At 37.8% G+C, this 23,830-nt stretch overlaps 3 protein-coding genes and 1 non-coding gene across 7 annotated transcripts in view; 3 read left to right on the top strand and 1 right to left on the bottom strand.

Moving 5' to 3' along the window:
* Window positions 1-8,846, top strand: part of Cdkl1 (cyclin dependent kinase like 1) — a 52,447-nt gene extending 43,601 nt beyond the window's left edge. The window contains exons 7-10 of one of the 2 annotated variants that reach the window (XM_026391045.2): window positions 931-1,013; window positions 3,681-3,737; window positions 5,427-5,582; window positions 8,153-8,846. In XM_026391045.2, the coding sequence (XP_026246830.2) occupies window positions 931-1,013; window positions 3,681-3,737; window positions 5,427-5,582; window positions 8,153-8,260 (404 nt within the window). In that variant the 3' untranslated portion in view covers window positions 8,261-8,846. Of the gene's footprint in view, window positions 1-930; window positions 1,014-3,680; window positions 3,738-5,426; window positions 5,619-8,152 lie in introns of both variants that reach the window. The other variant, XM_026391044.2, reaches the window with a different exon arrangement.
* A 1,928-nt stretch (window positions 8,847-10,774) lies between these two features.
* On the bottom strand, window positions 10,775-22,834 carry Dmac2l (distal membrane arm assembly component 2 like). Of its 2 annotated transcripts, none has more exons than XM_026391031.2 (5): window positions 22,761-22,834; window positions 16,303-16,414; window positions 15,012-15,220; window positions 13,682-13,853; window positions 10,775-12,100 (listed from the first exon to the last, which is right to left on the bottom strand). In XM_026391031.2, exons 2-5 carry the CDS (start codon window positions 16,407-16,409, stop codon window positions 11,980-11,982), a joined length of 609 nt encoding a protein of 202 aa, XP_026246816.1. In that variant the 5' UTR covers window positions 16,410-16,414; window positions 22,761-22,834; the 3' UTR covers window positions 10,775-11,979. The 2 variants fall into 2 exon arrangements, with proteins under 2 accessions (XP_026246816.1, XP_026246815.1); XM_026391030.2 differs by lacking the exon at window positions 22,761-22,834 and adding an exon at window positions 22,503-22,572.
* On the top strand, window positions 19,671-19,744 carry Trnav-cac (transfer RNA valine (anticodon CAC)). Its single transcript has one exon. It is a non-coding gene; the product is annotated as a tRNA-Val (tRNA).
* L2hgdh (L-2-hydroxyglutarate dehydrogenase) overlaps window positions 22,677-23,830 on the top strand; it is a 47,142-nt gene continuing 45,988 nt past the window's right edge. For both annotated transcript variants that reach the window (XR_013343734.1, XM_026391028.2), the window contains exon 1: window positions 22,677-22,879. Coding sequence is in view for 1 of the 2 variants with exons in the window: in XM_026391028.2 (XP_026246813.1) it covers window positions 22,740-22,879 (140 nt within the window). In the remaining variant the exon portion in view is untranslated. The remainder of the gene's footprint in view (window positions 22,880-23,830) is intronic.

The following is a 23,830-nucleotide window of genomic DNA, read 5'->3' as shown; positions in this document are numbered from 1 at the left end:
TAGGGGATTGTGCTCACAAGGAAAACACTGAGGATGGAGACAGAGGCATTAGAAGCTATATTTTGACCTCCAAAATGGAGCAAGGTTTTAGATTTGAATGAGAGGTAAAGTTCTAAAATCAGTAAACTTAGACAATTTGATGCCCTTGTGTAGGAACTCTAGTTCAGTCCAATGGAGACATGCACAGGCCCTTGATTGGAAGGTTTTTATTTTTCAGTCTGCTCTGGAAAGTGGGGCTGGGTGTGCCTTAAGGATTCCCTCCTTATATTCTCTGAACAAATTTTTCTTTAAGGGCATTATCCCTAGAATTTTATATAAGGATGATTTTAGCCCATTTAGCTGCCATGTAGGCAGGCTGAGCTTCACATGTCCCCTCAAATACAGATATGCTCCTTTTGTATCAATCCTTTACATTGAAGTGCTTCTCAACAGTAGATGAAATGGCATTTCCAATTGATCACTAATTAGTAAATTAAGAAAAGATGGTTCCAGTTTGAAAATGTGTTCCTTCTGGCTAGAAAATTTTCCTTGATTTCTTTCCTCCCTCCCTTTGAAAATATTTATCAAATGCCTTACAGTTGTTGTCCTTTTGTTACTTTTTAAAAAGGCATTATTTTATTTGTGTGTCTACTTGAGTTGCTTGGTTTGGATTCCTCAAACAGGTTGTAAGACCTCCAGCCAGTCAACTTTTAGACAAACCAGACAAAACCTTGCTGACTTAGACTTCTGTTGCTTACCATCTCTGAGCCAAATAAAGGTGCATTGCCCACTGTAAAGCTCAGTGTAGGCTGTTTTGCTTGAATGCTTCTCCTTCTGTTTGGAAAAAGAGAACTGCCCCCTTTGTAGGTGCAGGTACAGACAAACACAACTTCCGTGGAGGGAGACCATTGGTTTGGTAACCAATCTCACTTCCTTCTTTCTTTTCCAAAGGAGATCTCATCCCTAGACACCAGCAAGTATTTAGCACGAATCAGTACTTCAGTGGGGTGAAAATTCCAGACCCTGAAGATGTGGTGAGTGATCCATTTTGGAGAGAGCTCTTCAGACCAGTCTAGCTAGGTCTTGGTAGTTACTCACTTTCCTCATCTGCCATAGCTCACCCTGTACAGGAAGTTTTGTATTAGAGTGAAAAAGAACATGGGAGCAAATGGGTTAACAAGATCTCAGCTTTCAGTGCTAATTTAGATAACAGAGTTTAGTCAGCCTGTCAGACAGGAATGCAGAACTGTCTGCCCCAGCTGTACTTGTCCCTTATCATTTTCATCAACTGATCCTCAGTAGCTCAGAGCCAGTCAACTTTTAGACAAACCAGACAGTGGCCCATGCAGGAAAAGTAACTACCCAACATTGTCCAGATTCCATACTCTACGGTTACTGACTCCCAGATCATGGGGGAAAAACATAATGAACTTTCTAAGCAAGCTTCACTCTGGTTCCTGTTTTCCGTGGCTGATGTGGAAAAAAACATTTTTAAAAGAACTGAAAAATTAAAAATGCTCATACCCTTAACCTACTTTCTTTTTTTAATAATTATTTTTTAGTTGGACACAATATCTTTATTATTTATTTTTTGTGGTGCTGAGGATTGAACCCAGGGCCTCGCATGTGCTAGGCAAGCACTCTACCGCTGAGCCACAACCCCAGCCCCCCTTAACCTACTTTCAACAATTTATCTCAATAAAACCATCAGACAAGGCATAAAGATGTAGCATTTAACAGAAACAATTTCTTGTAGTGTTCATCAGCAGGGGATTATTATAGTACATCCATGCAGTAGAACTATATCATAGCCTGAAAAAAATATTTTGATTTATATGTATCATCTGAAAAAGGGCACAACATGTTGTTAAAGGAAAAACAAAGTTTATAGAACAGCATGTTTAATTTGACATAAATTAAATGTTTAATAAAATATGCAACATCAGTGAGGCCCTAGGTTCTAGCTCTAGTGCTGCCAAACAAAGAACATTTCAGAGCATAATCGAGGTTTGTGAGACCCAGAGTTCCTGTGGTCTGAGGAAGGTATTTTCAAACTGAAACTAACACTCTCTCACATTGCTGACATTTTCCAGATGGAAGTTCTGCCTGTTCCTTGCACTTACATCTCCTCTTCCCTCAGCCTCCTGGGCTTGTCCCACAGCTAAGGCTTCCACTTCCCTAGCACACCCCCTTCCTGCACTAGGAAAAGTGGGTCATGCTGGATAAGCAGGAATAAAATCTGGCATATGGGAGGTGACCCAACTGGCTCTCTTGTGACCTGTACATTTCCAGTTCTGCACCAAATATTCCTCAGCAATTTCCTGTTCGATTGTCTACTAGTGAAGTTTCAGAAAAAGTCCTGGTTTCATAAATGAAAAAAAAAAAAAAAAACTTCCCATGGTGTCCCAGAGGTTGTCTTGCAGGAGATTTCCTGTTGACAGAAACACAGGAAGAAGCAGTGCAGGAGCTGCACTGGTTGAACATCTGTGCTCCAGTCCCTCTGCTGGTCACTAACCCTGACTAGGGAGTCCCACTGGCTTCTGGGCTGGGAGACTGGTTCAGCAGGCAGGATGGGCCCTGACATCTCACAGCCAACCAGCTGGCCTCAACCCAGGCACTGTTGCTGAGCCAGCAGAGCCTGATGTGAGTAATGTCATGTCAGTTCCCAGAGGTGCTCACATTCAACACACAGAGCAAAAGAACTATTTAGGGTATGAGGGGTGAGGGAAGGCTCTCAAGGACAGACAGATCAGCTTTAGGATTTTCCCCCTCCTTTTGAATATAGGGAACTCCAAAAGGGAGGTTCTTCTCTCATCAGTGATTAGCATGTGCACAATCAAGAATTAATTGCTGGGAGCTGGCTCTTTGTTTTGAAGCTGGACTACCGCACCAGAACTGTTTCATTAGTGCCTGGTCAATTGCTCCAGCCTGCAGCTCACACTCTGCCATCTTTATATACAAAATGTACTGTGGTCATTTATTTTGCTCAACTTGGCTGCCTCTTCTTTTCTCAGCTTCCCTCCTCAATTAGCCTTTGTCAGTGGTAAGTCTCTTTAACTGGCCTATTTGTCTGCCTGACATGGGGCAGCGTTCCTCCCATTTATAGTGTTATTCCTGATTGACTCCAGCATGACTAGAGCAAAATAGCCTTATATGGCCAAAGGGAGATTGGTGAATCCTGGCTCAAGAGACTCTTTAAACTGTGAGCTGATCAGAGAAACAGCAGCAGGTTTTTGTGGGAGGAGACAACAGTGTTTATTCCAGAAGTCTAAGAAGCATCTGTTCACCTGGGTAGGGGGGAAAAATCTATTTTGAATTTCCCTTATATAAATGTCAATAGCTGTTATATAATTAGAGACCCTTTTATAATGCCATTATAAATGCCAAAAGTTATTCTCAGGTAAAGCAGGTTATATAAATTGAGGCAGAAAAAAAATAACAATTGCTCTGCAAGTGTTGTTTTTTTTTTTTTATTAGTATTTACTGATTTGCCATCTTCTTGAGGAAGTGAATTTGGAAAAACATTTTGGAGGTGGGGAGAGAATGAGCTTGTGAAACAGACATAAGGAGGTGATTTCTGATGGGAGGTGGAGTGGGAAAGGGTGGAGGAGGCAAGGAAGGTGCTAGGAAGACTTATTTCTATTGGAAGGAAATTTAATTTGAGGTAACTTAATTTGAATACATGCTTTTCTTTTCAACAGGAACCACTTGAGTTAAAATTCCCAAACATCTCTTATCCTGCCCTGGGGCTCCTAAAGGTAAAATCATGGCTTTCCACAGACATGGAAGCACACAAATGTCATCATTGGGGAATCTGAATTACTTATGGCAATCCACAAAATGAAGTGTTCCTTTTAGGATTCTTCTCTTTCGAAAAGCTTAAATATTTTCAACTTTTAAAGTGGGTCACATTCTATTATAGTGAAAACATCTGAAAGAATTTCTCACTTTAAATAAAACTAACATGTATTTAAAATCTAAATTTACACAATAGAAACTTCAAAGAGGTGGTACTTGTAAAAGGATCCTTATAAAAGGATCTTTTTCTTTAAAAGAAAAAATGCAGAACTATATGATCCTTTAAATAGTGAATGCCCCAGTACATGTGAAGTACATTTTGATTTTAAAACTTGACTTATATATACATTTTTAGAAATATAGCCATTATGTAAAATGAGGTATGGTACCTCACTTTTAACTATTTGCAAGTTATAATCAATGTCTTACATATTTCAAAAACTATTTAATACATTTTCTGATGCATTTATTAAAAAAGTGAGGCAATTAATTGGGGTATGTAGTTGTGGGATTTATCTATCCAAGTGTAAGCCCTACAGCCTACTTAATGACAAAGAAAATAGTTAAGAATGATGTAATATAAAGGCATATATATTACACTTTTCTTACATTCATAGTCATATATGCTTATAATGCACAGACTGTTTCTGAAAAGTCACACTAAATTAAATAAAAGGATGGAATGGGGAATGGGAGGAGACAGTAGAGTAATAGATGAGTGGCAGAGACTTTGATTTTACTGTATGAATTTTATTTGTATTACATATAAATAGTATTTCTAAATAAAGTTTTTACAAACTACCTGAAGGAAAGCTGGGCATGGTGGTATACACCTATAATTCCAGCTACTTGGAAGGCTGAGGCAAGAAGATTGCAAGTTCAAGGACAGCCTGGGCAATACAGCGAGAACTGTTTTCGAACAAACAAAGAAAGCACCTAAAATATATCAAGATGGTTAAGTGGATTGTCCCATTTGGCCACTGGGGTAAACTCCAAAATTATAGCCTACTTCCCCATGGCAGAACACCAGCTGACTCAGGAATAGAACAAGGTAGAGAGAATTCTTTGATTCTGCTTCTAGAGACTTATTTATTATCCCCTTTAGGAATGACTGTGGAAGGAGCTAAAACCATGCATGACCTGTGTTTTTCTTACTTTTTCCCCTTGTTATTCATAACCAAAGTTTAGTCTTTCACAAATACCACGTTGTTACTCATATATGGAAGGTGAAAAGGTTGATATCACATAAGTAGAGAATAGAACAGTGGTCACTAGAGACTTGGAAGGTAGGAGAAGGGGGGCTATAGAAGAATAAGACCTAGTGTGCCACAGCACAGTAGGGTGACTATAGTTCACAACAATTTGTTATATATTTTATAAAGAACTAGAAGACAGGAGTTAGAAGGTTCCCAACACAAAGATATGGTAAATGTCTAAGGAGATGAAAATGCTAATTATCCTGATTTGATCATAACCTATCATGCATATACATATGTGAAATAATCACACTGTACTCCATAAATATGTAAATTATGTGTCAATTAAAATAGTTTTTAAAATAAAATCAATCTTAAAAACTTTAGCCTTTCAGAAAAGAAAAATGAAATTAGTAAGTTCCTACAATTAGAAGGAATTTTCTGTTCTTTCAGGGTTGCCTCCACATGGACCCTGCTGAAAGATTGACATGTGAACAGCTGTTGCAGCACCCATATTTTGACAGCATCAGAGAAGTAGGGGATTTGACAAAAGAACAAGACAAACCAACAAGGAAGACTTTAAGACAGAGCCGAAAGCACCTGCCTGGGGTAAAAATGGTGCACTGCTTTACAGAAACAACCAAGGTTATAGTTTCAAATGATCCCATACCTGCCACCTGGTTCAGAATTGGCATCTAGACGTGAGGGTGGCAATTGTGGCTTTCAGCTCCAGCACCCTTATTCCAGCCCTAAGAAACAGGTCACACCATCTATCAACCCCAAAGATACCCATCTTTTTTTTTTATTGGTTGTTCACAATATTACAAAGCTCTTGACATATCATATTTCATACATTAGATTGAAGTGGGTTATGAACTCCCAATTTTACCCCAAATGCAGATTGCAGAATCACGTCGGTTACACATCCACAATTTTACATAATGCCCTATTAGTAATTGTTGTATTCTGCTACCTTTCCTATCCCCTACTATCCCCTCTCCCCTTCCCTCCCATCTTCTCTCTCTACCCCATCTACTGTAATTCATTTCTCTCCTTGATTATTTTCCCATTCCCCTCACAACCTCTTATATGTAATTTTATATAGCAATGAGGGTCTCCCTTCATTTCCATGCAATTTCCCTTTTCTCTCCCTTTCCCTCCCATCTCAGGTCTCTGTTTAATCTTTTCTTCCTGCTCTTCCTCCCTTCTCTGTTCATAGTTGCTCTCATTATATCAAAGAAGACATTTGGTATTTGTTTTTTAGGGATTGGCTAGCTTCACTAAGCATAATCTGCTCTAGTGCCATTCATTTCCCTGCAAATTCCATGATTTTGTCATTTTTTAGTGCTGCGTAATATTCCATGGTATATAAATGCCACATTTTTTTTATCCATTCATCTATTGAAGGGCATCTGGGTTGGTTCCACAGTCTAGCTATTGTGAATTGCGCTGCTATTAACATCGATGTGGCAATATCCCTGTAGCATGCTCTTTTAAGGTCTTCAGGGAATAGTCCGAGAAGGGCAATAGCAGGGTCAAATGGTGGTTCCATTCCCAGCTTTCCCAGGAATCTCCATACTGCTTTCCAAATTGGCCGCACCAATTTGCAGTCCCACCAGCAATGTACAAGTGTACTCTTTTCTCCACATCCTCGCCAGCACTTGTTGTTGTTTGACTTCATAGTGGCTGCCAATCTTACTGGAGTGAGATGGTAAAAGATACCCATCTTCTGAGGTCCTTGCCCTGCTGTTTCCTGCTGCCACAGAGGGGCAAGGGTTTCTGATGTACATGAGCACAGATCTCAATCAGGTACATCAGTGTAAGTCCAGCTGAATGTGCTTCTTGCACTGGGAATGAAATCAAATCTATCCAGGAAGTTCTTTGTCATCATGTTTACCTTCAGAATAAATATTCCAGGCTTATCCAAAAAAGGGAACTATTTTTTCTCCTGATCCTTTAATTTTCAGAGCTGGTTAGGGTTACTACAGCAATGAAAGTTTGCAGTGCTATCAACGGGACAGCACACTGAATCAGAGAATAGAACCCAAACTGCACACTGGGAGCCTGTGGAAAATCTTGATTGGTAAAATGACCTTATATTTTGTCAGAAGGCAAAAGCTGTAACAATCTCTGGTCTATAGTTAGACCACACCTAAGAATGACTGGCTGCTCTTGGTCACTTCTGAATATACCTCGGCACTCCTGAAGCTATAAACTATCTTACTTTAGTTTTTCCATTTGCAGCTTCCACTGCATTAAATGCATCAGTATATGCATTCATCTTGAATGCATATTGTGTGTGAGGTTTGGAGAAGGGAAGAGGTGGAGAGTTCATTAGGAATAGGTACTATATGATCTCCAGGGCCTTGAGATAGGCCACACACAGTCACAGCATTAGGAACGTTTTAGTTTTATTCTTTATTATATATGACCCAGATAGCAAAACAGGCCAGAAATAGATTCCCCACCTCCTGAACGGAGGGTTATCTGCATCTCACTGTTACTTTGTGTTGAAGAGCAAAGAAACCTGATGGAAGTATTTCTCATTGAAAGAATAGTGGAACCTGTTTGGTATATTGCATTTAAGTCCTGAAGGATTTGATTGTTTGGTTTAAAAGTACTAAAAAATACTTTCTTTTCAGATGCCTAAGGCTTTATAGTATAATACCAAAAAAAAAAAAAAAAAGAAAAACAAAAAAAAGTGTGTGCTCCTTACTTTCATTTGACATTGACAATAAATTTAATTTTCTGAAAGTTTAAAGGAAGTAGTTTTGCCTTTTTAAGGGAATAAAAGGCAAATTTCCTTCATGCTCTGGACATCAATTTTCTCTGCTCTAAGGCAGGGAATTGGTTTAAATTATTCCTAAGGTCCCAGCAAGCTCTCAACTCCTATAAACCTAAGTTATTTCACAATAATGTTAACATTGTAGATTTTATTTTTTTTAATATTCTCTAAATTCTCTTTAATGTATGTATTTGCTTTTTAATGTAAAACAAACCTTTAAAAGGAAAAGCAGAGACCAAATTAAAACCTTTTGTTCTTTCTCAGGTTCTACATTTGTGCCAAAAAAAGTATTTGTGCTGAAAAGTTGCTTAATTACCTCTTTTGTGATGTATTCTAAATAATGAAAACAATGCATGGCATTGTTTTGAATCTATTTCTGGTTTTGTCTTTTCAGTTGCAGTACTTACCTCAGCTTACTAGCAATAACATCCTTCCAGCGTTGGAGAATAAGAAGTACTACTGTAATACCAAGAGATTTAACTACCATTTTCCAAACATTTAAGAAGCTAGGAAATTGGTGATAAAGGAAGAAGTGACCAATAAGTTGAAGAAAAGAAAACTTACACATTTAGTTAAAAGCAAGCACAGTGTTGAAAACACCCCAGGAGAAAATATAAACAACTGGGAAGCCACTTGGCAAGATATGAAGGGAAATTCCAGATTCAATCTTCCATGCGTGATGATGGTGTCCAGAATAGAAAAAAAAAAAAAAAACTTGGAGTTTCACTTGTATTTCTGTTTATCTAAGAAGCTGAGCTTATGGACAGAATATAAACTATATCCACTGCCCATACCTCTAGAAAAATTAGATGATGTCAAAAAGATTTATGCTTTAGTTATACTGTATGCCACATATGAAAAATGAATTACAAAATGCCCATATGTATTTCCTTGGATCTCTGTTGCCCCGAGTCCTAACTTCTGCCTTGCAGATAGTTTGACATCATATGTAAGCAGAGTTGTAGTTCTTGAAATCAAAATGTTTAAAATTCCATTTCCTGCTTGCTCTGTCTCTTGATTTTTGTTTTAATTTTTTTAAGTTATTCAAAGTATTTAAAATCTTATGGTTTATTATAAAGATTTTGTGATTGCCTGTACATTTAATGATTATGTTTATACATTTCTTGAAAATACTTTTGTCTTTACCTTTAGTAAAGGATGCATCTTAGTCACTTTTGCAGCAAGATGGATTTATTATAATCTGTCCATACTTGTTCACCTAATTCCTCTTGAAAACAATGGCATGAAGCCTGGCAGCTGACCAAGGTGGTCAAGGGGTAGAACAAGACCTACAGGCTTCACAGGGACTGAATCTGTCAGCCTGAAAATAATAAGTACTTTATTCTCTCCAGCCTAGCCTCAGGCTTTGGAGACAGTTCTGTGGGTAGAAATGCATAGTGATCTGGGTTTTAGAAGAAACTGCTTATGAACTTTTACTTGAGTCATGAAAGATAATAGGATGTTGTTTTAGTCAGCTTTTTTTTTTTTTTTTTTTTTTGCTGCTGTAACCTGCCCATAAAAAATGTGGAAGAGGAAAAGTTTATTCAGGAACTCACAGTTTCAGAGGTCTCAGTCCATAGGCAGCTGGCTCCATTCCTCAGGGCTTGAGGTGAAGCTGAACATCATGGCAGAGGAAAACAGCTCACAAGATGATAAGGCAGCAGAGAGAAATTCCACTCGCCAGATAAAAAATATATACCCTAAAGGCATGGCCCCAATACCCACCTCCTCCAGCCACACCATACCCACCTTCACTTACCACTCAGTTAATCCCTATTAGGGGATTAATTCACCATTTGGGTTAAGGCTCTCATAACCCAATCATTTCTCCTCTAAATCTTGTCAAATTGTCTCACACATGAGCTTTTGGGGGCACCTCACATCCAAACCATAACAGGTGTTGACTGATGTTTTCCCTGACATATCTTCTTATATGATATATATATATATATATATATATATATATATACACAGACATATATATATATACATACATACATACACACAAAAAAATACATATACACACATATGTATATACTCAAGCACACATGTGCATGTGTGTGTGTTATATAACACAATCCTAACAAATATAAGTTAAAAGAAAGTAGTCCAGCAGGATGTGGTGGTGCATGTCTGTAATCCCAGCTACCCAGGAGGCTGAGGCAAGTTTGTGATAGAAATACATTATATATTTCTATCACCCTACTCCTTAACCCAAGAAAATGTATTTTATGGAAGCAGATGATTATAACTGTCTGGGCAATTTAGTGAGATCCTCCCCAAAAATAAAATAAAAAGGGCTGGGGATATAGCCCAGAGAGTGCCCCTCAGTTTAATCCCCAGTAGAGTGTATGTAGGGGGAGGGCAGCATTAGCTCTGATTTGGCCTACTGCTCCTAATCAAAAAGCTTTTAATCTTTGTGTCCTGTACACAGGAATAATATGAAGCTCCATGTTTATTTCTTAGAACTCAACACCACTTCTGGTTGATGTGCTCCTAATTTTCTTCATGACAGCACTTGAACCTATTCACTTACTGCTAATTAATCCACGAAATTCTGTCATCTATTCAATAATTCTGGTGACCTAGCCAGCCTTAAGGCTTCCTAATATGTAGCTTCTTGTATAGAACAGATAGTGGGTTAAATAATTGTCTCAGTATTATTTAATTCTTGTAACACAGTCTTTACTCAAATGATAAGGACATCAAACTTTTGTCAATAAATTTTTTTCTTTTTTCCCTTAATCCAAGAAAACGTATTTTATGGAAGCAGATGATTATAACTTATTATAAATTATAATTATAATTTTTCTTTTTTCCCTTAAAGCAAGAAAATGTATTTTATGGAAGCAGATGATTATATTCATCCAATAGTTTTACAGAAAAACATTTAGAAAAGTAGTTCCAGACTAAATTGTGGTCAATCAGCTCACTCACCACACAGTGATGAAACAAACCTAAGAAAAAGGGCTAATTTTTCTCTAATGAAGTCTATTAAATTTATGCATATACTCAATTAAACCATATCTATAATCCTTTTATTCAGTATGGAATCACTATTTATTAGTAAATGCTATATCAATTTATGCTTTCCATAAGAGAGTTCATTTTATCCATGAAAAGTGAATATTTCCTTATTAAACACAATTAAATTTAATTTTTCAATCTGATTCATCATAGAAAGTGTTTATTTTAAAATAATTTCTAGTTAAGTTTATATTCAATAGCTTAATGTTCAAACCAAACATACAGAAATCCATTAACAAATTGACATAAATAATAATAGAATAAGAGCTATTTCATGCAGGTAAAAATAAAGATTTGTTTTATCTATTTATGACCTTCTTTCCTTCTTTATTACTGTTTTCTAGATATAAATTGACTTTTGTGTTTATACTTCTTTTTGATGTCTCTTGAACTCATTGGTGGTAGCATCCAAAATATTCAAGTCAAGAAAAACTAGCTTGTGATTGGTACATTACAATTTTCTGTTTAAAGCAGTTTTTTAATTGAAGTACAAAAAGTTCAGCGTGGCCTGCTGGTCTTTACAATTGTCACCCTCTGTTCTGTTCCAATTGACAAAACTATTCAGTCAAGTATCTATGTCCAATTTTAATGAAACACTAGCCTAACTTGTATGCTAGATTAACCAGCAATATTCATTCTAAGAAAGTGCATATACTATCAAGTACACAAGAATTCAGGATCATGAGAAATGTGTGCAAATCCTAGAAGCAATATGAAATGCATGCCTCAACAATCAGTGACTACTCTGCATAATTGATTCAATGAATCTGTAATTTAGCTTCCAATGTTTCATAATTGTGCATTTATAACAATGTGCTTCAATAAATTTAAAGTTGTAATATAAATTGTTTTAATACAATGAAAAATATCTGCATTGTATAGTTAAATCACTTTAAAGAATTCTAAGTCAACATACCAGGAGATATCTAGTATATTGATACTTATATTACATGAAGAATATATTTAGAATTAAATTGTCACCTAGTTTTCACTTTTCTTAAAATGATTTAATGTACATAATTTCTCACTTCCAATTTAGAAACTTTAGTGAGTCACATCTAATATTTATCTTCTATATATGACAGATTCTCTACAGTTTCTGTTGATGATTATATAGTATTTGTTGCTGTTTAGGATCAACAATTTCAAGTGATCCTTCATAATGAAGTAAGACACTTACTGATTCTTATTATTTTACTTCAAGTTCAATTTTAGTTCCAGAGAAGGCAATGCTGTCTTAAAGACTTGGACAAGATTTTCTTTCTTGTTTTCTTTTACTCCAGGAAGATCAGTTAACAACAAATACCTGAGGTTTCTGCAAATAAAGAAAAAAGTCACTTCAATTTGGCTTTTACTTTTATAGCTTTAAAAATGAATTTGATTTATTAAATTTAGTGAAAAATTACATACAGAATGTATTTCTGTCACCCTACACCTTCAAAATGACTTTTAGAGCAGTATTCAGAGGACTACTTTAAATGAAATTTATGCTAGAAACTAAGCCAGGCTTTAGAAATTATTGTTACTAATTACATGAATCTTTGTAACAATCTTTCTAAATCACATGTGTAAAATGGCATAGATATCCTGTGCATGTGAAATAAAACCTTAATGCAAAAATGGAAAAATACTGGTAAGGTTCTTAAAAGTACTCAAGTTCCTATTAGAAGATAAAGCTTTCAAGCCTCAACTTATGGAACCATGAGATGGACATTCTAGTACTTTTTGTCCTTATGTTTAAAACTTCTCAAACTTTCTGTGATACTGAGGTCATTTTCAGATCATTACACATTAAAGCAGAACTATATTACCTAAATTCAGAATTTGACAGTATCCCTAAAATAGGGATTTGATTAAACAAACTTACATTCTTCATCATTCTGATGAGATGCAGAATTCTGTAATTTTAGAATTAAATATTCCTTGCTAGTATTATCTACTTTTGCATTTGGAATTAAATGCTCCAGGCCATGATATGGGTCTAGGCAACTGGTGGTAGAAGAGTATATAAAACAACTTTCTCATGTCAATGGCTGCATTCTTTCCCCCCCTTTTTTTGGTACTGGGGATTGAACCAAGGGGTGCTCCACCACTGAGCTATATCTGCATTCCACTTTATTTTTTATTTTGAGACAGAGTCTTATTAAGTTCACAAAGCAGGCTTTTAATTTGTGATCCCACACTGTTGGGATTATAAACATGCACCACTATGCTTGGCAAAATGCAGTGTTTTTGAAATTTATTATAGTGTGAGGCATGTTCTAGGCTCCAGAGACAGAAAGGTACTTAAAGCAACTTAAAGCAACTTAAAGAATTAAATGCTAGCTGGATGAGGTGGCACACACCTGTAATCCCAACAACCTGAGAAGCTGAAGCAGGAGGATCACAAGTTCAAGACCGCCTCAGCAACCTAGCAAGATTCTGTCTCAAAATATAAACAAAATGGACTAGGGTCATAGCTCAGTGGTAAAGTGTCTGGGTTCAATCCCTAGTATCCAAAATCAAACCAAAACAACGACAAAAAAAATGAATTGTGTGCTAACTGGTATATGCCAAATATCAGGATACCAAAAATACAGAATTGGGGGAGATGTCTTTAAAAGATGGAAAAGAAGCACAATAGCTAATGCTTATAGAGGGATTACTGTGGCCAGCACCATTCAAGGTGCTTTATGTAGATTTAATTTAAAAAAAATATGTTGCTTAAATGCCAGGAAGCCTTAATGTATTAAGGTTGATAATTTAATTGTTTTAAAGAATTATAGATAAAAGTGAGGTAATTTTATTCAAGTATATTTTTTCAGAACTAAAAGAAAACACCACCCCTCAAGGGCTTTAAATTCTGATTAATTCATCTTATCATTATCAAGTTTCCATTTTGGCTTTGACCACCTACCTTAAATTACACAAAGCAATGATGCCTTTGTCTGTGATATTCCCACAGGAAATTATTTCCATTTCCAGTAGACTTTTTTGTAATTTTTCAAGTTGACTAAGCCTCTGCAAACAGTCATCCTCAATATAATGACACTTGCATAGTGTTATTTTTTCAACATGCTCTAGGCCCTCTGGGGAGGAAAAATACAGTTAAGAATCTGCCATGGGGCTGGGGATGTGGCTCGGGCGGTAGCGCGCTCGCCTGGCATGCGTGCGGCCCAGGTTCGATCCTCAGCACCACATACCAACAAAGATGTTGTGTCCGCCGAGAACTAAAAAATAAATATTAAAAATTCTCTCTCTCTCTCTCCCCTCTCTCACTCTCTCTTTAAAAAAAAAAAAAAAAAAAAAAAAAAAGAATCTGCCACGGATGAAACTTGAGACCATTATGTGAAGGCAAATTAGCCAAACTCAGAAAGTCAGGGATTGCATATATTCTCTCATCTGTGGAAGCTGAAAGGAAAAAGGAGAAGAAAGGTGTGGGGTGGAGTGGGAAGGATCTCATGAAAATCAAAGGGAAATCTGTGGAGAAAAGGAACCAGGGAATGGGAGAATATGAGGGAAGGGGTATGTGCTGGGGAGTGATTTGACCCAGTGTTATAGTGTGTGCATGTATGAATATATAACAACAAATTCCATCAATATGTACAAGTATAATGCACCAATAAAAAAATGTGGAAAGAGGAAAAAAAAAAAAACTAATCTGCTTTACCATTACAATCAATGATGGTTTTGGTTTACCCACGACTGTCCTGACTTGAGGAGTGAAAGTTCTATGAGAACTGGGATAGCTGTTCCTCTTATTAACTATATAAGGTTTTCACTACATAGGTTGTGCTTATTACAGGGCCATTTTATAGTCAGATGCCCAAGCACTAGCAGAAAGAAATGTCCATGGGAGCAGAAGCCATGTAGATAGAATTACTCTTGTATTATTGCGGGTTTTGCAATGGCAGAAGTTTGACAAAGCTTTGAATTTAAATCATAAAGAAATTAGAAACAGGGCTAGGGTTGGGGCTTAGTGGCCTTGCGCGTGTGAGATCCTGGGTTCGATCCTCAGCACCACATAAAAAATAAATAAACAAAATAAAGATAAGGGTCCATGTATAACTAAAAAATATTTTTAAAAAAAGAAATGTAGAAACAAACTTAGGGAGAAAATAAATACCAAATACAGGAAAAAGCCAAACTGATTGTACTGAAATGGGCAAAAAGTACATACTATGACTGTAACAACGGTCATTGCAAATCACCTGCATTTCTTATAAACAAATCAATAAGACAGTTACCCATGTAATCAAATCCAATGCTCATGATACAAGAGTTAGTGGCATCGATTGCTTGAATCTTGTACTTGTGCAGAGGGCCTGTTGGGAGGTTGTTGTAGTCCTTCTGCCACCTCTCCTGGCCATGGTAGCGCACTGTGGCCCCACAGCGTAATAGCCATTCAGACGCAGCCCTGTCAGGGCCAACATCCCTGATGCGATCGTAATCTACTCTGTTAACAAGAAAACAGAAGCAGTTTGCTTTCACATAATCATTAGCTTCTTATTTGCATTCACCAATATAAATACAGAATAGCAACACATTTTCATCTCAATGACAAAGGAAAGAGAAGTTATTAATGAATTCCATGAAAGTAAAAACAATTGTTGCTCTAACAGCTAACTTTTTTGCTTCTGTTTTTATCTTCAGGTAAATTCTGTCAAGGCATATTTTGTTGTTATTTTGGGGTGCTGGGGATCAAACCCAGGGCCTCACACATGGTAGGAAGCAAACAAGTCCCAAGGTGTGCTTTTTTTTTGTATGAGTTTATCAGGCAGACAGGGGTCTTCAGTGATGCATATATATCACAGGGCTTAACACCAGAGATATTTAGTAATTATGCAGTGAATGAATGACTACAATTAGTTAACACTTTTATTAATGATAAAAGAGGGAATAACTTTGAATCAATTTTCAAATTAATCTCCTTAAGTGGTTCTGCACATGCCTTTTTTTCTTTAGTTAACAATCACAATTCTATATTAAGCAATAAGGAGGTTAGTTATATCAGTTTCAAAATGGTATTCCTAAGCATGTCACCCACTCATTTTTTAAAAGCTTGATTTCCCATTATAGTTTATTTAAAAAGTTAACATTCCTTAAGCAACTATAAAATATTTAAAAATTATATTTACTAAGTTTTTCTGATTATAAAAGTAATAAATGTTCATTTTAGAAAAATTGAAATACATCAAAAAGATAAATAAGAAAAATCACTAACATCCTGCAATCCAGAGAATCACAGTAATATATTTTGTAATTATATTGTTTTTTCTGTTTAATTTGTTTTTGTTTTTAATTTTTTTTAGTTGTATTTATTTGTTTTTATGAGGATCCAATCCAGTGCCTCATGTGTGCAAGGCAAGCACTCTATCACTAAGCCACAAACCTAGCGCTTCTGTTTTATTTGTAAACGAAATTAGTACTATACTGCACACATTGTTAAAAAAAAAATTGGAAATACAAGAAATAACCATGGGAGTTCATCAGAGTAATCCCCACATTTCTTCACTTTTGTTAGAGTAACTTACTTACTTATTAAACACTGCATTCAGCCAGCCCCAGAAGTGTCTGGAATCACATGACCATGGGAGTTTTTGTAAGCCACACAACTGCTGATAAATTTTTCCAAACAGCATCATTTGATCTAGACACACAAAACAATACACATACTAGATAATCAGCTGGCAAACACAGTCCCATACATATAATAACTTGCTTCACAACTTCTGAAACAATGCTCTTATGCCAATTAAGCTGACGATTCACTTGCCACTCAATAATTACTGAGCAAGCCAGTCCTATTTCTTGTTCTTGTTTGTTTTTGCCTTTTTGGTGCAAAAATGAGGGAAAGGCGTGGACAGTGTCTTAGGTTCCTTCCAGCCTAAGTTCCATTATTGAAACCTCAATTAGAGTCTGTCTGCAGTGCTGCCACCTAGTGTCCATTCAGGCAGTATAGCTACAAATTTGCTCAAATCAACTCTACTTCCAATCTACATTTCCAGTGTCAAAATGACCAACTACAATCTAGAGAGCAATGTGACCAGGTTAAGATGCTTACATCCAGGCAGGAGAAAATAAATGAAAATATATCTACATATGATAAAGTTGCAAGTGGGGTTACCAGGGCAGCACAAAGAACTTCATAAGGGAAAGGGTGGACAAGTAACTCTGCCTCTCTGATCTTAGTTTATCTCATTTATAAAAGCACATCATTTGTTCAGGTAACTTCTAGCTATTACAACATGTTGAAAAGTGATTATAAGACTACATCTCAATCTTATTTACCTCAATTCAGATTTTTTTCTAGTATTGTGCCAGGTATGTATGGGGAAACAAAGATAAAACATGGTCTCTGTCTTAAAGGAACCACCAATTTAATGCAGAGTGGAGTGGCCTAAGACAAGTTACCAAGTAGTTAAAATAAATAACAGAACCTGATAAATGCCTCAAAGAGTTAAAGAAGAAGAAGAAGAAGAAGAACAACAACAACAACAACAGAGAGGATTTCAATAGACAAAGGTGTCACGAAAAGTTATGGTAGGTTATTACCTGAGGCAGGAACATTCAAGGCATACTGTAGATCAGTTAGCACACAGGGGTCATGAGAAGATGAGGCAGATAATTTGCACAGTCATGTCATAAAGGGTATTACATGCTTAGCCAGGGAACTTGGAATATATTTTGTAGACAATTGGGAGTCACGGAGGTTTTAGAATACTGCCATTGTTAGAGCTGTACTGTAGAACATTTATTCAATAGTATTAAGACTGAGGGTCCAGCGGGGAATGGTAGCACATGCCTATAGCCTGAGACACTTGGAAAATGGAAGCAGACTACTTGAGCCCAGGAGTTAAGGCCAGCCTAAGTAACATAGTGCTGGAAATTGGATGAATCCAGGGCACTTTACCATTGAGTTACATCCCTGGCCAGCCTTTAAAAACTTTTTTTTTTTTTTTTTTTAACTTTGAGACAGTTTCGTGCTAAGTTGCTGAGGCTGGTCTCAAACTTGCCATCCTCCTGCCTTAGCCTCTCATGAGCTCAGTTTTGTTTTGTTTCTTTTTATTTTTTTTCATATTCTAAGTATGAAATGTTGGCAAGACTCCTAAGTGAAGATGACCATCAAATTACTGGAATCAGTGTCACAAAGTGTTAGAGCTGGAAGGAACTTAGATTGCCTAGACCAACCTCTCATTTAGAGATGAGGAAACTGAAGCCCTGATATTAAGTAACTTGCTGACACACTAAATCCTTTCTGGAACAAGGTGGGGCATTAATAAATGCATGTGTTTAAAGGGACTTGCTCAATGTTTCATGGCTAATTGGTGTCAGTGCTGAAACCTAAACCCAGTTTCTCTAAAGCCAACCAATACAGGGACCTTTCATTAATCATCAGATGATCTAGAACTAAAGAGGAAGAAATTGTGGAAGTAACTGTGGATGTTGAGGTAATGGAACAATGAGAGATGAAGACTGAGGACAGAACCCTGGAATCAACTACTGCCTTCTTTATTTCTTCTCTCTCTTTCCTCACGTCATGTTGCTATCCATTGAACCCAGGGTCTATGAATGCTAGACAAGTGCTCTACCTCTGAGCTACATCCTTAGCTCCCACTTCATTTTGTTTCTACCATCACTCTGTCTTCATTACTACAAACCTCTGCCCCTGATACCAATGTTCTAAACGCTCTTCAGCTTTTTGTTAAAGCACTCTCCACCTACACCTACCTTTTTAACAACTACATTGGTTGCCAACCTCATTTTCAATCTGGGCTTTCCCAACTTCTACACAGGTTATTCCCTTTATTTACCTTCCATCCAATCCTGTTGAAATCTTACCCAATCTCAAGAAGTTACTCAAATGCCACATCTGTCCACTCATTCATTCATTAATAAATGTTTATTGAATGTCTGCTATACTTACTGCAAAAAAATAATAATGGTAAGACAAAACAATAACAAAAGCTATAGAGAAGAGAGAAAGTCCTGGTTCCTGTCCTCATAAAATGTACAGTATAACAAAGAAGATGAATGGCATGTAAACAAATAATATCCAACATAGAATCTTAAGAGAGGTGTGAACAAGTGCCACATGAACATAGAAAAGGGAGTGAGGGGAAGCTTCACATCAGAGGTGTCTTTTGAGATGGATTTTAATGACTAAGAATTTTAGTTAGGAAGAAAAAAAGAAGCATGCAGAGGAGGAGGAAGACTAAAGGTCTCATTCATTTCTATTTTCCTCAGCTTAATGCAAAAGTTTAATAAATATTTGTTAAGAAAGTCTTTAACGGTTGACAAATTTCCATGGATAAAAGTCAAACCAAAGAAACTGTTATTAAGTAGGTGATGTGGTCTTTGAAAATTGAATACTTTCACTTGATTCATTTTGGCCCATTAATTCAGTTTAAAGGGAAGGCCTAATTTACATCAGCTATGACCTCTAAAAACACTAGTTTTATATTTTAAATAATTTAAACATGAAAATTGAAATTAGACTTGGCAATAAAGGTTAAAACAAACAGTAGAGTTTTTTGTTGTTTGTTTACATTCTTAATTGCAACTTTGCTACTTGAGACTTGGGGAATTACAGCGTCAAGCAGCAGCTACCCTGAGAATGCTTTCTATAGGGAAAGAGGACCTCTAGTGGTAAGTTAGTGTATGTGGAAAATGAAAAGAAATGGAAAGAAAACAATTACAACCAAGTTAGTAAGTACTGAATTACTGGTGCCATAAATAACCCAGGAATTCAAATTATGCAAAACAAAACAAATTTATTGCTATCAGAACATGGTTTAGAGCCATAAGTTTGTAGCAGTGTTTCTAAAAGCTGCAATTATGTTTGTGATTTAGAGACAGTCACACCTCTAATGTATTATTCACAATAGGATATATGCAAAATGGGCTGGGGATATAACTCAGTTGGTAGAGTGCTTGCCTCACATGCAAAAGGCCCTGGGTTCAATCCCCAGCACCACAAAAAACAAAAATAAAAAGGATATATACAAAGTGTTTCATGAGTAGGTTTGATTGAGAGTTTCCTTGTTTTCATGAAGGCAGTAAGATCTTTTTAAACTGAAAGTTATGATTTAATATATTAAATGCAATTACTGACTGGGCTAATTAAAAAGGGCTGGGGATGTTGCACAGTGGTAGAGAGTTGTAGGTTCAGCCAGGCGCATGCCTGTAATCCCAGCAGCTGGAAAGGCTGAGACAGGAGAATCATGAGTATCATGAGTTCAAAGACAGCCATTGCAATTTAATGAGGCCCTAAGTAACTCAGTGAGACCCTGTCACCAAATAAAATACAAAATAGGGCTGGGGATGTGGCTCAGTGCCCCTGAGTTCAATCCCCAGTACCGCCACCCCCCCCCCCCCCCCCCCGGCTAAAAAAAGAGTTCTAGGTTCAATTCCCAGTAATACACAACTAATTCTAGAGAGTGGTAAACGGGAGTGGGCAACAGGATGAGGGACTTTTTTCTCTTAGTTACAACCTTGTAGCGCTGTACATCACCCATTGTTGATTCTAGTTCTTATTATTGGGGTATCTAGAATCAAATGAAACAGATGAACAGAGCAATTCATTAGGAGTTGGAAGCAAAGATCCCCAACACTGTTCTGAGGCTATCAAATGACACTTATTGACTAACTTGTTACATAGACAAGTTGAACATGAACTCTCAAGAAAGGTAGTGTCAGGAATACAAAAGTTTCTACCCACAAATGTTACAGGGTATATGAATGCAAGACAAGCTCAAATTACTTAACCAAAATAAACTACTATTCAAATTGTGAGGGAGAGCAAGCAGAGAAAATTTTATGAAAGGGCATGTGTGTTCTAGTACTTTCACCCTTGCTAAACTAAGAAGCACAAATTCGAATTCACAATTGAAAAAAAAAACAAAACACTACTATGGGCCCAAATGGCCTATGGGGGGGGGGAATTGGCCCCTGCAAGTACATAATTCTGTAATCAACTATACCCTGTGCAAAATAAAAAAATAACCACCTCCATACACATCTATCAGAATGGCTAAAAGTTAAAAAATAGTGAGAACACATAATGCTGGTGACAATGAAGAGAATTGGATCAAACATAGCTGGTAGGAATATAAAATGGTACAGCCACTTTGGAAAACAGTTTGGCAGTTTCTTACAAAATTAAACGTGATTGCAATGCGACCCAACAATCAGACTCTTGAACACTTATCCTAGAGATATAAAAACAGGTTCACACAAAAAAAGCTGTACAATAAAATTCATAACAGCTTTATTTATGACACTCTAAATCTGGAAACAATTCAGATGTCCTTCAATGAGTGAAAGGTTAATCATATTGTAGTACATTCATATTATGAACTGGTACTCGGTAGTGAAAGGCAATGAACTTTTGATATACCCAATGATGTGGATGAATGTCAAGGGATTACACTAAATGCAAAAGGTCAATCCCCTAAAGTTAACATGCTGTAAAATTACACTTACATATTATTCTTTAAATAACAAAATGTTAGAAGGGAAAAAGAAAAAATTTGAGGGAGGGCTATGAGGGAAAGGTGTAGTTTATACAAAGGCATCTGGAGGGTTCCTTGTAGTGATGGAACTGTGCTGTATCTTGACCTGTTGGTAGATACATGAATCTACACACATGATGATAATTTATAGAAACACACACACACAAATGTAAAACTAGGGAAATCTGAATAAGTTTACCTGGTTGTGTTAGTGTACTATAGTTTTACAAGGTTTATCATTGGGGAAGATGGCCAAAGGTATGCAGGATCTCCATTATTTCCTGAACTGCATGAGACACTACCAATATCTCAAGATATGTTGAATTTTTAAAATAGCCATCTTCTCTTTTCAATTTTGTGCTTCACTGTGCTCAAGATCTGATGAGCCTTCTCTCAAAGAGTCTGCTAAAAGACCCATGTTCACAGAGAAGGGTCTGAGGCAAAGAGGTGAAGTGACTTCCCAGAGGTACCTAATGACTGGAAAACAGCCTTAAGTCTTCCCAGCAATAAAGTTATACTGTTCTATTTTATCAGTTCTCCTGATCCTAAAAATTTAAAAACTGTCACAAAGCAGAGATAATTAAGTATTATACTGGGATGGTAGAAAAAAAATCACATAATTTTACAGTTAGAAGGTCCTTTAGAGATTATATAGCCCATCGCCTTAATTTTACAGATAAGGAAACTGCGATGAAGTGACATGCACAGGTGATTTGCTGTTCCGAGTTCCAGAGAGCATTTTTAAAACTGAGAAAAGGACACAGGTCGGTAAATGATGGCGAGATTAAACTGTCTGGCCATCCAGTACTCAGTGCTCGGTCCAGTATAGTAGGCGCTCGATATTAACAAGACAAATCAATAACTGAATGAATGGCACCGCCAAGAGTCAGGCAAGAAGTCCTGGAGATTGCAGGCTACTGGGCGTGGCCGTGACAAAGAGCCCCCAGGGCTAGGGTCGGGCAGGGAGCGTCCGCCCAGCAAAACCCTCCAGCAGCCCAGGGGCCGGACCGAGCGAAAGGGAAGGGCCCGGGCCGCCCGGATGAGTGTTCACCGTAAACACTCCCAGGCTTTCTCCCCGAGGCCCGATCCGCTTGGCGGTCAAAGTCGAAGACGCGAGATTTGCCCGGCTCGCTTTTCAGTTAGCCAGGTTTGGGAGAAGGGAAAGGGGCGAGCATAACCACTATCCTAGTCCCGCCCCGCGCGGGGCCTAGGTCCTTTACTCACAGCGTCGCAGTGAGGGAGGGAGCGAGCCGGCATCCACGCTTCTACGGCGCGCCGACCTGCCCTTCGCCCTCCGCCGCGCGCGCCCATTGGCAGCCGCCCGCCGCTCCCACGTGTGGTGAAAACGCACGTCTCATTGGTCCCCGCTTGAGGGGCGGGGTTAGAGAGTAGCGGGACCGTGGCACTATTGGGCTAAAGCTGCCACCTCTAGGGGCCGAGCAAGGGGAGTGGGTGTAGGCGATGGTACCGGTGCTGCGTTACCTGGGGGGTGCCTGCGGACGGGCCCGTGGGGGCTTCCCCGGGAGCTTCTCCGGGGTGTGCGGGCCGGCGTCCGGAAGGCCCTGGCCGCTTTGCGGGGGTGTCCGCAGTGCTAGCAGCAGGTGAGTGGCAAATGACCCGCCCCCCGCCGCCTGCGCGGTTGCAGCTTTCAGTGGTGCCTCCTGCTGAATTTATACACCTACTGGTACTTCCTTGTCAGGCGGGGCCTAGGAGAAGGGTGGGATCCTGTAGAGCTGGATCTTAGGAGCTATGGAGCTGCGAGTTTATTCGCTGTGTTTATGGGCCGGAGGAGAGACATTGTTGAGTGGAGGTCAGGAACAGGTCTGGCTTTCCATACACCCTTCCATGTTATGTTCAACTATAGGGGGGTTAATTAACAGTCTGAATTGTGAATAGGATCTTCGTCTCTCCTGTTCGCGATCGTTTTGAGGATAAAAAGATGTAGCACACTGTAAGCAATCAAATATACTGTTTATTAGCTGGTATCCCTGGTGTTGCTTGGATCGGGCTTAAATCGGCCATTTGTCCTTGTGCGAAGCATCCCCGTTGCCTATTAAAAGCCAGTAAAATTCAGTGTCCTGTAATTAGATGTTTAGAGATCACATTTGAAACCACTGACTTTCTGTCCTCTCCTAGAAGGAACAGTTTGTGTGAAGGCTTTAAGGGTGGAAAGCTTTTGGTTATTTTGAGGATTAGAAGGTGGGCAATATTGAGTGTGACTGGAGCGTGGTGGAAGATAGGAAGCATGGAATGACACCTGCTATGTTACAACAGGGATTTAATTTTAACTACACACTGATTTTTATTTAAGAGCCATGGGAAACTATTAAAAAGGTTTAAAATAGGGGAGAGATTAATTGTTGTTTCAATTGTTGACTTTGGTTACTATGTGGTAGTGAATTGGAAAGGGACAGGAGTTAACAGTGTCAATGATTGGTTGTGCCATAAGTAGACCATTCTTTTGGGAAGCCTTTCTTAAGGGAAGAAAAGTACGTTGTTTAGTGAAATTTTTAAAAATATTTTTTATTTTGAAATAATTATAGATCCATAGG

Source organism: Urocitellus parryii, chromosome 6, assembly GCF_045843805.1.
Source record: "Urocitellus parryii isolate mUroPar1 chromosome 6, mUroPar1.hap1, whole genome shotgun sequence".
NCBI classification, from domain to species: Eukaryota; Metazoa; Chordata; class Mammalia; order Rodentia; family Sciuridae; genus Urocitellus; species Urocitellus parryii.
Note: the sequence above shows the minus strand (reverse complement) of the source record. Positions and strands in the feature narration are given on the sequence as shown.

Coding starts and splice junctions, on each gene's coding strand:
- Dmac2l (XM_026391031.2), bottom strand. CDS start 16,409: ATGATGCTGTTTGGAAAAATTTATCAGCAGTTGTGTGGCTTACAAAAA. Junction 15,221..16,302: donor CTGAATGCAGTGTTTAATAA/GTAAGTAAGTTA, acceptor TCTTGTTAACAG/AGTAGATTACGATCGCATCA. Junction 13,854..15,011: donor CATTGGATTTGATTACATGG/GTAACTGTCTTA, acceptor TTTCCTCCCCAG/AGGGCCTAGAGCATGTTGAA.